The sequence below is a fragment of the Oncorhynchus mykiss genome, chromosome 3 (assembly GCF_057628025.1).
Source record: "Oncorhynchus mykiss isolate SJ-2025 chromosome 3, ASM5762802v1, whole genome shotgun sequence".
Taxonomy (NCBI): domain Eukaryota; kingdom Metazoa; phylum Chordata; class Actinopteri; order Salmoniformes; family Salmonidae; genus Oncorhynchus; species Oncorhynchus mykiss.
Genome location: NC_143024.1, coordinates 58,268,389 through 58,283,415, shown reverse-complemented (window position 1 = coordinate 58,283,415; position 15,027 = coordinate 58,268,389). Strand labels below are relative to the sequence as shown.

The 15,027-nt window shown below is 43.8% G+C and overlaps 1 protein-coding gene across 4 annotated transcripts in view; it reads left to right on the top strand.

Moving 5' to 3' along the window:
• LOC110520042 (pre-mRNA-processing factor 40 homolog A) overlaps positions 1-15,027 on the top strand; it is a 34,848-nt gene that overhangs the window by 16,926 nt on the left and 2,895 nt on the right. For 2 of the 4 annotated variants that reach the window (XM_090229633.1, XM_021597020.3), the window contains 12 exons: positions 5,191-5,299; positions 5,807-5,957; positions 6,347-6,480; positions 6,940-7,054; positions 8,588-8,679; positions 8,954-9,070; positions 9,779-9,916; positions 12,997-13,092; positions 13,307-13,393; positions 13,618-13,714; positions 13,937-13,998; positions 14,110-14,274. In XM_090229633.1, the coding sequence (XP_090085759.1) occupies positions 5,191-5,299; positions 5,807-5,957; positions 6,347-6,480; positions 6,940-7,054; positions 8,588-8,679; positions 8,954-9,070; positions 9,779-9,916; positions 12,997-13,092; positions 13,307-13,393; positions 13,618-13,714; positions 13,937-13,998; positions 14,110-14,274 (1,363 nt within the window). Of the gene's footprint in view, positions 1-5,190; positions 5,300-5,806; positions 5,958-6,346; positions 6,481-6,939; positions 7,055-8,566; positions 8,680-8,953; positions 9,071-9,778; positions 9,917-12,996; positions 13,093-13,306; positions 13,394-13,617; positions 13,715-13,936; positions 13,999-14,109; positions 14,275-15,027 lie in introns of all 4 variants that reach the window. The other 2 variants (XM_021597021.3, XM_021597019.3) reach the window with 1 other exon arrangement.

Genomic DNA, 15,027 nt, shown 5'->3' with positions numbered 1-15,027 from the left:
GTCTTCCTGGGTGTGAAAGGCACTGACATGGCTCCAGGCGAAGTGATCGACCTTGACAACCAGCCAGTTTGGAGGCCACAGGCTGGTGTTGTTGCGGCGACTTGATGTTGTGTGCGCACGCTGGCCTGGCTTAAGACGAACGGGGGGGGGGGGACATCTGGGTCGTCAGACTGCGTCTTTATTCCTTTTCATGTTTTTAGGACTCACTCATTCTAGAAATACTACTACTCTGCCTGCCTCCCTGGTAGCGTGGAGATGAACTTGATATGGTTTCACCGCGTTGTGACGTATTTTGAATCCACGTTTCTTCTCATGAAGAATTGTAGGTGAATGTTATGTCTTGTAAAAGTTGAAATTCAAATGGTCCTTTTTTTGGACAATTGTAATCATCTCCAACAATAGCAGCAGTGCTTTGAGCTGGGCGAGCAGCAATAGTGATGGTTTTAGCTTGTGTAATGCTGCCCCCGTGGGGAGCAAAGTGTCGTTGCATTTGGAGTCTGGATTTCCAACTTATTCCTTAATGATTTTGAGAATCTTGCAAACAGGATATCTGAAAACCTGGGAATTTTAGGAAAGTTAGCTGAATTTCGCAACCCTATTTGTCATGCATGGCATTTTATTTATTTTTATCGAGAGAGGGAGGTCATGAGCAGATGAGCATCCCACATTTTTCAGCATGTTTAAAGAAAAAAAGATTTAGAGTTAGACAAACTTAGATTTTTTTGGCAGGGACTTATACAGAATGCTACCCTAAACAACATAACCTTCACTCCAAATCAAAACTCCAAACCTACAACCAGATTTTGGATGGAATTACCTGGAATCATCTGGAATGCTTCCTACACCCAAGGATTATTATTCCCAAATTACACAGTAAATTCTCTGGGAAACAAACAGAAACCTGAAAACACCATCCAACCTGGAGCTGAGTGAGTAATGTTTAGTCTGAAGCTATTTTTTACTTTCAAAAGCCAAGAAAAATACATCACAAGGATATATTTGACTTTATATGGACTGAAAGCTACCAAGCTTGCGAGGACTAAGAAATTCAACTGACGTGTGAAGCGAGAGGCGTCGAAGCCTTTGAGCCCAACAAATGGCAGACTACCCCACCCAAACCCAGAGGCCTTGAAGCCCCCTCCTGCTGTTCAGAGACTGCCATTTTCTACAAGAAATCTGCCTCCAGAAATAAAAGCTTCTCCCAGGTGGGTGTGACACCTACTCCCTTTGCCTGCTGCACTGCTGCTTGGATTCCACCTGCAAATCTGTTCACCGTCTCCCCTGGTTGCCCCGTCCTCTCTCCCGAGCTTTCGCTCGCCTCCAGCACTGTTGGGGCGAGTGACTCTGAACTTACAATGGCTAGCCCCAAGTTGTTATATACTAGATTTTTTTTCTTGTGCATTTTGCTATTTGCCTCATGACTCCTGCGTGCTTTGTTGACTACGAACTTTCTTTACCCGACCGTGGGACAGACTGTTTGTTCCCACACTCGGGACTCTGGCTCTCTATTGGTTACACAGTCTTTTGGCCTCCCATCTCATTCTAACCATCTCTCGCCGTCTTTGTATTCATGTTACCTGATGAAATTGCTGTACAATATTATCTTGTTGCCATCTGATGCACATTCAGATGTCATAAATCAGCACGGCAGAGCTCTCCCTGTCCTATGCCGTGCCGTGATTGTATTACTGTTGATGATATCTGGAAATGTGCATGTACACCCTGGCCCATCTATAGTTGCTAGCCCTAATTGTGACTTGTGCTCTGATATCTGCTTCACTGATTTCTGCTCTTGTAAAAAGCCTGGGTTTTCTGCACGTTAACACTAGAACCTAAAATGGATCAATTGAAAGTGTTGGTTCACAGCTCCAATCCAGATGTGTTGGTCATTACTGAGACGTGGTTAAGGAAGAGTGTTTTGAATACAGATGTTAACCTTTCTGTTCATAACCTTTTTCGGCAAGTCCGATCTTCCAAAGGTGGGGGAGTGGCAATATTTTTTTTACAGTACAATATTCCCAGGTCAGAAGTTTTAGGTTGTAGTTATTATAGGAATTATAGGACTATTTCCCTCTATACCATTTGTATTTCATTAACCTTTGACTATTGGATGTTCTTATAGGCACTTTAGTATTGCCAGTGTAACAGTATAGCTTCCGTCCTTCTCCTCACTCCTCACTCCTCCCTGTGCTCGAACCAGCAACACAGCGACAACAGCCACCATCGATGCAGCGTTACCCATGCAGAGCAAGGGAAACAACCACAGGCTCAGAGGGAGTGATGTTTGAAACGCTATTAGCGCGCGCTAACTAGCTAGCCATTTCACTTCGGTTACATCAGCCTCATCTCGGGAGTTGATAGGCTTGAAGTCATAAACAGCGTAATGCTTGAATGCTTGACGCACAACAGAGCTGCTGGCAAAACGCACTAAAGTGCTGTTTGAATGAATGTTTACGTGCCTGGTTCTGCCTACCACCGCTCAGTCAGATACTTAGATACTTGTATGTTTGTATGCTCAGTCAGATTATATGCAACGCAGGACACGCTAGATAATATCTAGTAATATCATCAACCATGTGTAGTGATTATGATAGATTTTTTTTTTTGTAAGATAAGTTTAATGCTAGCTAGCAACTTACCTTTGCTTAGTGCATTCGCGTAACAGGCAGTCAGTCTCCTTGTGGAGTGCAACGAGTGAGAGGCAGGTCGTTATTGCGTTGGACTAGTTAACTGTAAGGTTGCAAGATTGGATCCCCCGAACTGACAATGTGAAAATCTGTCGTTCTGCCCTGAACGAGGCAGTTAACCCACCGTTCCTAGGCCGTCATTGACAATAAGAATGTGTTATTAACTGACTCGCCTAGTTAAACAAAGGTATACTTTTTTTAATTGAAAAACACATTTTAAAAAAATCAGCAAATCGACGCCCAAAAATACCGATTTCCGATTGTTATGAAAACTTGAAATCGGCCCTAATTAATCGGCCATTCCGATTAATCGGTCGACCTCTATTATGGATGTCACTGCAACCTTAAATGGTCCTCAATGATGTCACCATTGCCCTTGATTCTAATCAATGTTGTGCTGCTATTTCTATTGACATGGTAGACCATTTCATTATTGTGGGCTGGCTAAGGAGTTTTGGTGTCTCTGAGGGGTCTTTGGCCTGGTTTGCTAACTACCTCTCTCAAAGAGTGCAGTGTATGAAGTTAGAAAATATGCTGTCTCAGTCACTGCCTGTCACCAAGGGAGTACCCCAAGGCTCAATACTAGGCCCCACGCTCTTCTCAATTTACATCAACAACATAGATCAAGCAGTAGGAAGCTCTCATCCATTTATATGCAGATGATAGTTATACTCAGCTGGCCCCTCCCCAGATGTTGTGTTAAATTCTCTACAACATAGCTTTCTTAGTGTCCAACAAGCTTTCTCTACCCTTAACCTTGTTCTGAACACCTCCAAAACAAAGTTCATGTGGTTTGGTAAGAAGAATGCCCCTCTCCCCACAGGTGTTTATTACTAACTTTTGAGGGTGTAGAGCTTGAGGTAGTCACCTCATACAAGTATTTGGGAGTTTGGCTAGATGGTGCACTGTCCTTCTCTCAGCACATGTCAAAGCTGCAGGCTAAAGTTAAATCTGGACTTGGTTTCCTCTATCGTAATCGCTTCTCTTTCACCCCAGCTACCAAACTAACCCTGATTCAGATTACCATCCTACCCATGCTAGATTAGAGACATCATTTATAGATCGGCAGGAAAGGGTGCTCTCAAGCGGCTAGATGTTCTTTACCACTCGGCCGTCAGATTTGCCACCAATGCTCCTTATAGTACACATCACTGCACTCTATACTCCTCTGTAAACTGGTCATCTCTGTATACCCATCGCAAAACCCACTGGTTGATGCTTATTTATAAAACACTCTTAGGCCTCACTCACCTTTATCTGAGATGTATACTGCAGCCCTCATCCTCCACATACAACACTCGTTCTGCCTGTCACATTCTGTTAAATGTCCTGAAAGCACACACATCTCTGAGTCACTCGTCTCTTCATTTCGCTGCAGCTAGCGACTGGAACGAGCAGCAACAAACACTCAAACTGGACACTTATCTCAATCTCTTCATTCAAAGACTCAATCATGGACACTCACTGACAGTTGTGGCTGCTTTGCGTGATGTATTGTTGTCTTTACCTTCTTGCCCTTTGTGTTGTTGTCTGTGCCCAATCAAATCAAATGTATTTATATAGCCCTTCGTACATCAGCTGATATCTCAAAGTGCTGTACAGAAACCCAGCCTAAAACCCCAATCAGCAAGCAATGCAGGTGTTAAAGCACGTTGGCTAGGAAAAACTCCCTAGAATGGCCAAAACCTAGGAAGAAACCTAGTGAGGAACCAGGCTATGAGGGGTGGCCAGTCCTCTTCTGGCTGTGCCGGGTGGAGATTATAACAGAACATGACCAAGATGTTCAAATGTTCATATGCCAGGTAGTCCTGAGGCATGGTCCTAGGGCTCAGGTCCTCCTCCGAGAGAGAGAGTGAGGGGGGGTGCGCCAACCCAGACAGGAAGATCACATCAGTGACTCAACTCACTCAAGTGACGCACCCCTCCTAGGGACGGCATGAAAGAGCACCAGTAAGCCAGTGACTCAGCCACTGTAATAGGGTTAGAGGCAGAGAATCCCAGTGGAAAGAGGGGAACTGGCCAGGCAGAGACAGCAAGGGCGGTTCGTTGCTCCAGAGCCTTTCCGTTCACCTTCACACTCCTGGGCCAGACTACACTCAATCATATGGCCCACTGAAAAGATGAGTCTTCAGTAAAGACTTAAATGTTGAGACCGAGTTTGCGTCTCGCACATGGGTAGGCAGACCTTTCCATAAAAATTGAGCTCTATAGGAGAAAGCCCTGCCTCCAGGTGTTTCCTTAGAAATTCTAGGGACAATTAGGAGGCCTGCGTCTTGTGACCGTAGCGTCTTAGGTCTCTTTATGTAGTAGTGTGTTGTCTCTCTTGTCGTGATGTGTGTTTTGTCCTGTGTTTATTTTTTGAATCCCATCACCCGCAGGAGGCCTTTTGGTAGGCCGTCATTGTAAATAAGAATTTGTTCTTAACTGACTTGCCTAGTTAAATAAAGGTTAAATGAAAAAGACTACTAATAAAAAAAACTGTGGTTGTCTCTGTGTGAACCAGGAAAGCAGAGCAGATGTTTGCGGAGCTCGATGTGTGGAGCACCGTCCCAGAGAGGGACAGACTGGAGATCTATGAAGACGTCCTGTTCTACCTAGCCAAGAAGGAGAAGGTCAGATATATTGCCGTTAGGCTGCCTCTTTTGGGTATTTGGCATTTTATTAGGATCCCAATTTAGCTGTTGTAAAAGCATCAGCTACTCTTCCTGGGGTCCACGTGAAACATGACATAATACAGAACATGAATAGACAACAGCTCAAGGACAGAACTACATGAATAACTAGAGTCAGCCGGGCTTGTTTTTTGGAGTGTGGTGTCACAACTACCAGTTTATTCTCTTCCAACATTTTATCCTATTTCTAATTAAACATTTCTATTTACAAAATAAATGTATTGTGAGGAAAATAATGTATTTGATCCCTAGCTGTCTGAAGAATGGAGTATTACTATCAGGGTTGGGATCAATTCCATTTCAATTCAGGGAGACAAAATGTCTGTGTACTTCCTGAATCGAAATGGAATTGACCCCAACGCTGATTACTAAGGACATTATCTGTCAGAATGTGTTTACCACCTCTTTACTCTAGTCTGTTCCATCTTTGTTGTGTGTGGGGTACAGGAGCAAGCCAAGCAGCTGAGGAAGAGGAACTGGGAGGCTCTGAAGAACATCCTGGACAACATGGCCAACGTGACGTACCGCACCACCTGGTCCGAGGCCCAGCAGTACCTGCTGGACAACCCCACCTTCGCAGAGGACGAGGAGCTCCAGAGTACGCTACCCACTCATTCATACTATCTGCATCCCAAATGGCACCCTATTCCCTACATAGTGCACTACTTTTGACCAGAGCCCTATATGGGACAGATTTTGGACACAACCTTTCTCTGCATTCATTTAACTAAAGCAGCAGAGCTGTTACTTGTGAGTCATAAAAACAAGAGGGGGTGGTGTCTGTCTGTGAGTTTGAATAGGTGAATGACTGAACAGGCCAGGTAACTGAAATTGGTGAATGACTGCCCTGTCCAGTCAGGTGCTGTGGTTTGCAGCGTGTGCCTGCGTGGCGCAGCAGTGTGTGTGTGTGTAAAAGACTGACTGTTTGCTGTGTGAGTGCTCTGTTGACATTCTCCCCTTTCTATTTTCTCTCCTTGCTTGCTTCAGACATGGACAAAGAGGACGCTCTGATCTGTTTCGAGGAGCACATCCGAGCTCTGGAGAAGGAGGAGGAGGACGAGAAGCAGAAGACACTGCTGAGGGAGAGGAGGAGACAGCGCAAGAACAGAGAGTCCTTCCAGGTGAGAAAGACGGGCCTCCTCCTCTACCCCACCACGGAGCATTTTGGGAACAGTGTACACGGTAGAGGATTATGATACAAAAAAATGCTAATACCATAGAATTATATACAGAACATTAGAATGGATATTGGTAGCCTAGCAACATGGTACGGCTCATTCTTAAAACGGATCATAGGGAATTATAGGATTCCTATGACTAACACAGACTGAAGAAAAAGCCAAACAGTTTGTCAGGCGTTTTGACTGTAATACTGTACTGAAAAAGTACAGGAAAATATAAGTGAATTTTGCGTGGGTTGATCTCTGGGATGTCATTTATCCGGGCTGCGTTCCAAATGGCGCCCTATTTCCTTTTATATAGTGCACTATATAGGGAATATAGTGCCATTGGGACGCAGCCCGGTCATTTCAGTTGCTTTGCTGAGCCTTATGTTTCTCCCCCCCCCCCCCCCCCCCCAGAAATTCCTGGATGAGCTCCATGACAACGGTCAGCTCCACTCCATGTCTGCGTGGATGGAGATGTACCCCACCGTCAGCTCAGACATCCGCTTCGCCAACATGCTGGGCCAGCCAGGTATGAGGACACCTGCTGCATGCTCATACTCTCGCTCGCAACAGGTTTTCCGTTAGCAGCTAATAGCCGCCTTTAGGCCCCCCAAAAAAACAAAGATACATGTATGTATTTTTTTTTTTTTTTACAGTACAAAAGCCAATCTTTTTAATTGGCGCCTGCAAAAGTGTCCAGGAGAATAAAAAATCCCATTGCGAAATAATGCTTTTTAGCATATTCGTCGATGGAAATACATTTGACTGGTCATGCTTATCGGTCTATAGGTTAATTTGCATAATCAAATAAATAAATTGCCATGTGTGTGTACAGTATATTCGTTATGCATCTTATTTATCACACGCGTACAGTATACAGAGCCTTTGAGCGGAAAATCAGTGCGAGAGCTCCTGCTACAGCATCTCAAACAGCAAACATAGGCAGCGGAAGGCAGGTTTCATCAGCGCGTCACACACCACTTTACAATGAGCTGGAGGCAGTATGCATTTTGAAAAAGCATATGTAATTGTTTGAACCCTGAACTTTTTAATACGTATTATGGGGCATGTGTTACTTTACTTCAAAGCAGCCTAGCCAAAATCAGACCATATCCGTGGAGGCAATTATTTTTACATCATCTTTCTTTCATCGTCCAGTAGCCCACAATCCTGGTCATATTAGCAACCCATGATAGTTGTTTGCATATGAGATCTCCCCTCTTTCTACATTTCGAATGGATATTTTCATCTCTGTCGCATGAAACGGCTCGCTGCATTATGCCCTGTGCGCTTATAATGTGAAGATATAATAGTTGAGATAAATGTTCTGATCGTTTGCATCAGACTCAGAGCTGTTAACTTCATTTTTTGAATAATTGTTATGTGGCGTACTGGTTGAATGAATTTGGGCTCTATCGTCCCACAACTGTTCCCAGAGTGTTTGGAATAGTCTATTTCTTTCTCGATCAACTTTCTCGGTCAACTTTTCTACGATGGGAGATAGTAGATTGACATAGGCTAGTGATTTTGCACTCGTCTTCGTGGCTATGGAAAAGTAACTCTTCAATGTGCGCATCGGAATTGGATTAGAAGGACCGCGCATCGTTCATCCTCGACTTGCATGCTCTGTTATTTAATATGAATTACCATACTCAAAATGTGGTTTCTGTCATTCCGCGCGCCGTGGGTGGACGCCCTAATCAAGTTACGCACCCTATGCATATGGCTCCGGTAAATTTCTCAAATGGCCAGTAAATGAAAATACTGCCGGTCAAATGTCCGGCGCCAACATTTTCCTGACGGAAACTCTGTCTCACACAGGTATATTATATACACACACACACACACGTGGATGCCCACACTGATAGGCACGCATGCACGTTATCAATATTGTTGTTCTCTTGTCCACTTGTACTGCGGTGATAATGTCGTATTATACTTCTGCTGCTCTGGTTTGTGGTCACTGCCTTTTTCTTTAGCCTTTGGTGTTGCGGTAACCATGTGTTGTCCGAGCACATCTTGAATAACGCGTGCCTGTTAGTTTATGGTGTCTATTCCGCAGGCTCCACTCCCCTCGATCTGTTCAAGTTCTACGTGGAAGACCTGAAGGCTCGCTACCACGACGAGAAGCGGATCATTAAGGATATCCTGAAGGTGGGAGAATGTTACCGTCTGTGTTTTCTCCCACGTTGTGGTCTCAAATGGCGTCCTATTCCCTATTTAGTGCACTACATTTTGCCTATATAGTGCATTACCTTTCACCAGAGCCCTATGGTGCCTGATCCAAAGTAGTGTATGAAATAGAGTGTAGGGTACCGTTTGGGATGCAGTTAAATCTACTTTACAGCGCAGATATCGTGTAATCTGCACCATCGCCTCAATGGTAGTTTTCATTTTATTAACTCTTTCTCCTCTTTCCTCCACACAGGACAAAAACTTCTTGGTGGAGGTAAACACTAGCTTTGAAGACTTTGGCACTGTGATCAGCTCAGACAAGAGAGCCACAACGCTGGACGCAGGCAACATCAAGCTAGCCTTCAACAGCGTAAGAGCTCTTTTGAGTTATACCTAGACCACCATTTCTGTGTTCGAAAACTTAACTCTACACTGAGTGTTCAAAACATTAGTAACACCTTCCTAATATTGAGTTGCACCCCCTTTTGCCCTCAGAACAGCCTCACTTCGTCAGGGCATGGATTGTTCAAGGTGTCGAAAGCGTTCCACAGGGATGCTGGCCCATGTTGACTCCCAATGCTTCCCACAGTTTTGTCAAGGTGGCTGGATGTCCTTTGGCGTGTGGACCACTCTTGATACACACGGGAAACTGTTGAGGTTGAAAAACACAGCAGCGTTGCAGTTCTTGACACAAACCAGTGCGCCTGGCGTCTACTACCATACCCTGTTTAAAGGCACTTAAAACTTATGTCTTGCCCATTCCCAATCCATGTCTCAATTGTCTCAGGGCTTAAATATCCTTCTTTAACCTGTCCGCTCCCCTTCATCTACACTGATTTTGAAGTGGCTTTAACAAGTGACATCAATAAGGGATCATAGCTTTCACTTAGATTCACCTGGTCAGTCTGTCATGGAAAGAGCAAGTGTTCTTAATGTTTTGTACACTCTATGAGCCCTGGTCAGAAGTAGTGGACTAAATAGGGAATGGGTGCCATTTTGGCGATCTGACGATCAGTGACCTCGCTGGGCTTCTAATAAATAGTAACTGACCTCCCTCTCTCCTCCTGTACCGATGTAGTTGCTGGAGAAGGCAGAGGCTCGGGAGAGGGAGCGGGAGAAGGAGGAGGCCAGGAAGATGAAGAGGAAAGAGGCTACCTTCAAGAGCATGTTGAAGCAGGCTACCCCAGCCCTGGAACCAGAGGCAACCTGGGAAGAAGTATGTGTTAATCTGTTACCTTTCTCACACACACACACAGTCTTACTGTTACCTTGCACCAGAGGTGTGGACTCAAGTCACATGACTTGGACTCGCGTTTGACTCAAGTCACAAATTTGACAACTTGAGACGGACTTCAAGACTCGGGACTTGACTTTTACTTCAGACTGATGACTTGAAATTATCTGGCCAGGTTTGTAAGGTTTTGTCACTCATTTATGGCACAGTCTCCAGGGATTACTCTCCAAGCAACCAGTGAGAGTAGCCAGTGAGCATGCACTTGCAAAAAAAAAAAAAAAGTGCAAAGGGCACACTCTGCCCTTTGATTGGACCAGCAAACTGTCAATCAACACCGGTTCGGGTGAGCTAGCGCAGTGATACAGTTCCAGTCAAAAATTTGGACACATCTACTCATTCCAGGGTTTTTCTTTATTTTTTAAATATTTTCTTCATTGTAGAATAATAGTGAAGACATCAAAACTATGACATAACATATGGAATCATGTAGTAACCAAAAAAGTGTTAAACAAATCAAAATATATTTTATATTTGAGATTCTTCAAAGTAGCCACCCTTTGCCTTGATGACAGCTTTGCGCACACTTGGCATTCTCTCAACCAGCTTCATGAGATAGTCACCTGGAATGCATTTCAATTAACAGGTGTGCCTTATTAAAGGTTAATTTGTGGAATTGCTTCCCCCCTTAATTCGTTTGAGCCAATCAGTTGTGTAAGTGAGGATTGGTATACAGAAAGCCCTATTTGGTAAAAGACCAAGCCCATATTATGCCAAGAACAGCTCAAATAAGCAAAGGGAAACAGTCCATCATTACTTCAAGACATGAAGGTCAGTCAATCTGGAACATTTCAAGAACTTTGAAAGTTTCTTCAAGTGCAGTCGCAAACACCATCAAGTACTATGATGGAGCTGGCTCTCATGAGGACCGCCACAAGAATGGAAGAACCAGAGTTACCTCTGCTGCAGATGATACGTTCATTAGAGTTACCCACCTCAGAAATTGCAGCCCAAATAAATTCTTCACAGAGTTCAAGTAACAGACACATCTCAACATCAACTGTTCAGAGGAGGCTGCGTGAACCAGGCCTTCATGGTCGAATTGCTGCAATGAAACCACTATTAAAGGTCACCAATAAAACACAAGCAATAGACATTATGGGCTATTTTACCAAGAAGGAGAGGGATGGAGTGCTGCATCAGATGACCTGGCCTCCACAATCACCCACTCAATCTTATTGAGATGGTTTGGAATGAGTTGGACCGCTGTGAAGGAAAAGCAGCCAACAAGTGCTGAGCATATGTGGGAACTCCTTCAAGACTGTTGGAAAAGCATTCCAGATGAAGCTGGTTGAGAGAATGCCAAGAGTGCAAAGCTGTCATCAAGGCAAAGGGTGACTACTTTGAAGAATCTCAAATATAAAATATATTTTGATTTAACACTTTTTTTGATTACTACATGAGTGTCACTATTTTTCTACAATGTAAAAAATAAAGAAAAACCTTTGAGTAGGTGTGTCCAAACTTTTGCCTATTTCATCTGTTATCTAGTATAGGCCTATGTTATTGCACCAAATTATTGTCTCAAAAACATTTTTATCTGTGCATAAGTACAAAAAAGTTGCACATCTTGACTGTTGACCAATTATTCATCATCAGCATTGGCGCTCAAAGGCAGGCTCACATATCCAGATTAGTGACCAGAAAGCACTTTTCTATAAATATTAGTATGTTTACATTATCCGTATAAAATACCATTTAGCAATCTGCTACAGACGCATCCTTGCCAGAACAATGATAGGCTTGCCTTATGACTAAAGATGGTTGTAGCATCGCACTGCCTTCAATATTATGGGATGAAAATGGAACATTCTGGCGAATTTAATGACAGTATCTGTGAGGAAGAAGAGGGCTGGCTACACAGTTGGCGAAGAGCGGCAGGGTTAGTGGTTAGAGCGTTGGACTAGTAACCGGAAGGTTGCAAGTTCAAACCCCCGAGCTGACTAGGTACAAATCTGTCGTTCTGCTCCTGAACAGGCAGGATATAACCCACTGTTCCTAGGCCGTCATTGAAAATATGAATTTGTTCTTAACGGACTTGCCTAGTTAAATAAAGGTAAAATAAAAAAAATAGGCAGCCATCCAAAGTGATATCGCGTGGTGCAGATAGACCATGCTTTCCATCCGATCCTGCAACCTCTGCTGCTTGCAGGTAGGCAGTATGATTCTGCTTGCTCTGGACTCCAGGGAAGTGACTTGATATTGGCTGCTAACATGTAGGTGTAAATCTGCTGTTTATTTCTGTATCTTAAGTTCTGAAACTGCATCGCCGTTTTAGGGCTGTAAATGACTGGCTATATTTGTGCGCTCGTGTTCGCAAGCTTTGGACCACTCCTTTTTGGGGGGGTCGCTAACGAATCAGTTTTCTGATTTGCTGTACAGCGCAAACGTCAAATTGTATGGAGAAAGGATTGTCGTAAATAAATATGCAGCTCCAAAAATTGTTCGGTGATCAAGAATAATAACAGTTTACTTTGCAAACTCACCGGCAATGGGACATCAAGCAACAATTACTGGCATAGGCATACTGGTCTTTTGGTATGTCAACATTTCTTGATATGGATAATTCAGTTATGAAGCTTGCATTTGGAAATTGTTGTTAAAATGAATTATTACATAACCAAATATATATTGTAGACAAAATAATGACGAGGGCCGTCCACTAGCCTCAATAAATAGACAGAAAGATTTGTAGTTGAACAAGTCATTGCACGTATATATATATTTTTTACTTGAGACTTGACTTGCTCTTAGAACGCAGGACTTGGACTTGACTCATCTTGAGACTCAGATCTTGTGACTTGCTTGTGGCTCGAAAAATAGTGACTTGAACCCACCTCGCACACACACACACACACACACACATTGTTACTGTTACCATTCTCACACACACACGTTGTTATCAATGGGCTACTGTCTGGCACATGATTTGATAGTCATGCAACTGTTCAAAAGCAAACCTTTTTGTTTTCTGACTATTCATTTTCTCTCTTTGGTCGTCTTAGGTCCGAGAAAGATTCCTCAAAGAATCTGCATTCGAAGACGTGACTCTGGAGTCTGAGAGGAAAAGGATATTCAAAGACTTCATGCATGTCTTGGAGGTAAGACTCATTTAACTCTGGTAACCTCTGTGGGGGGGGATTACCCCGACTATGTCAGTGGTTGCATCTCAAATGGCACCCTATTCCCTATATTGTGCACTACTTTTGACCAGGGCCCATAGTAGTGCACTATATACGGATGGGGGTGCCATTTGGGACAGAACCAGTGTCACGACATACAGTACTCAAACCTGGCTGCTGTTTCTTCTCACAGCACGAGTGCCAGCATCATCACTCCAAGACCAAGAAACACTCAAAGAAGTCCAAGAAGCACCACAGGAAGCGCTCCCGCTCTCGATCGGTTAGTACTATGCCCCGACACTGCACAAACCAAGACCCATCTGCGCCCTTTGTAGTGTGCGTACCAAATGGCACCCTATTCCCTAGATGGTGCACTGCTTTTGACCAGAAACCCTATAGTTTATAGGAAATAGGGTGCCATTTGGGATTTCGCCTTCAATTGTATCAGCATGGCACCTCACTAGACAAACCCTCTTACTACTCTCACTTCTCTTCTCTCTGCAGGGCTCAGAGTCTGAAGGCGAAGACGATTATCACACCAAGAAGAAGAAGCGCTCACAGTCCAAGTCCCCGTCCGAGCGCTCCTCCAGTGGGGAATCTGGTCAGTGGTTTTCCTATGTATAATTCCTTTTGTTTATTCTTTTATCATTCCAATTAAAAACTTGAATGATAATTGTGATATAAGGATCAGGTATGATGAAAAAGTATATGCTGATAGGAATGTGTTGTACCTATAACCTTGACTATCAAATAAAAATAATCCCAAATGAAGGAATATTGTGTGGCGGCCAGTTTCTGACATCCCTCTCCATTCGGTCAACAGATAGAAGTTATAAGAAGTCCAAGAAGCACAAGAAGAAGGGGAAGAAGAGGCGTCACAAGTCGGTAGGTTCTCAGGACGGAACTACATTTGAGGGGAATGTTTGGGCTACTCTGGAAAGATTGTGAAGCCAAATGGCGGAACGGCGCGCTTATTCTTGTGACCCTGTCTTTCAGCAATCTCCTGAATCCGAAGGCGAGCGGAAAGAGAAGGGAGGAAGAGAGAGGGACGGCAAGCGGGAGAAGGACCAGGAGAAAGAGAAAGAGAACGACAAGTCCCGGGGGAAGAGTCGCTCCGAATCCAAGCAGAAGTCACCTAAAAGGAAATCTACCAAGGAGGAGGTAAAACGTCCCATTCCGGTCACGAAACCCAGCCATGCATCTGGGATTTGAATGCTTTAAAAGAAAGAAATACTCCACGCCAGTTACACAGCAGTTGTATCCAAGCATTTTGTCTCATCCTAGTCCCAGTGAGGTGTTTACTATTCTATTTCCTAGTGCAGGGGTCCCCGGTTACATTCAGCCTTGGGCAGATGGTCGGGGTGACGGAAGATAGATGTTCACAGCAAATTGACCGCAAGAATCCCAAACAGATATAGTATTTGACAAAATCGAAGTCATTTCAAACTTTGATTACATTGGGATACGATCACATATGCCTTTATGCGTGGGAATAAATAGGAACAGATTTTTCCTACATTTAAAATCACTTCCTGGTGATTTTTAGTCTTCTGTCCAACAACAAAAATGATTTAAAGTGACTGCGGTTCTGGATTTGCTGCAACCCAACTTGCTGTGTCTATTGATACGGAGATTTCTGTGCATGTGCAGGATTCTTTTTTATTTTTTTTGCGGAGCTGCTGCCCACTATTTTGTCTATGTAGCTTCTGCTCAGTGCTTCCACTGCCGCTTCCACATTAACATGGAGGGGGAAACTTCATGTTCTGCTCTAAAGAGTAAAGATATGGATCGACATGTTTGAACAGTGCATTCCATACCTCGAGCGATTTTAATGTTATTTTTTTTCTGGAGGGGCGTAGGCAGCCTTCAGCCTTCATGTTATACACAAAAGACATGATCAACATTTTGGTATAA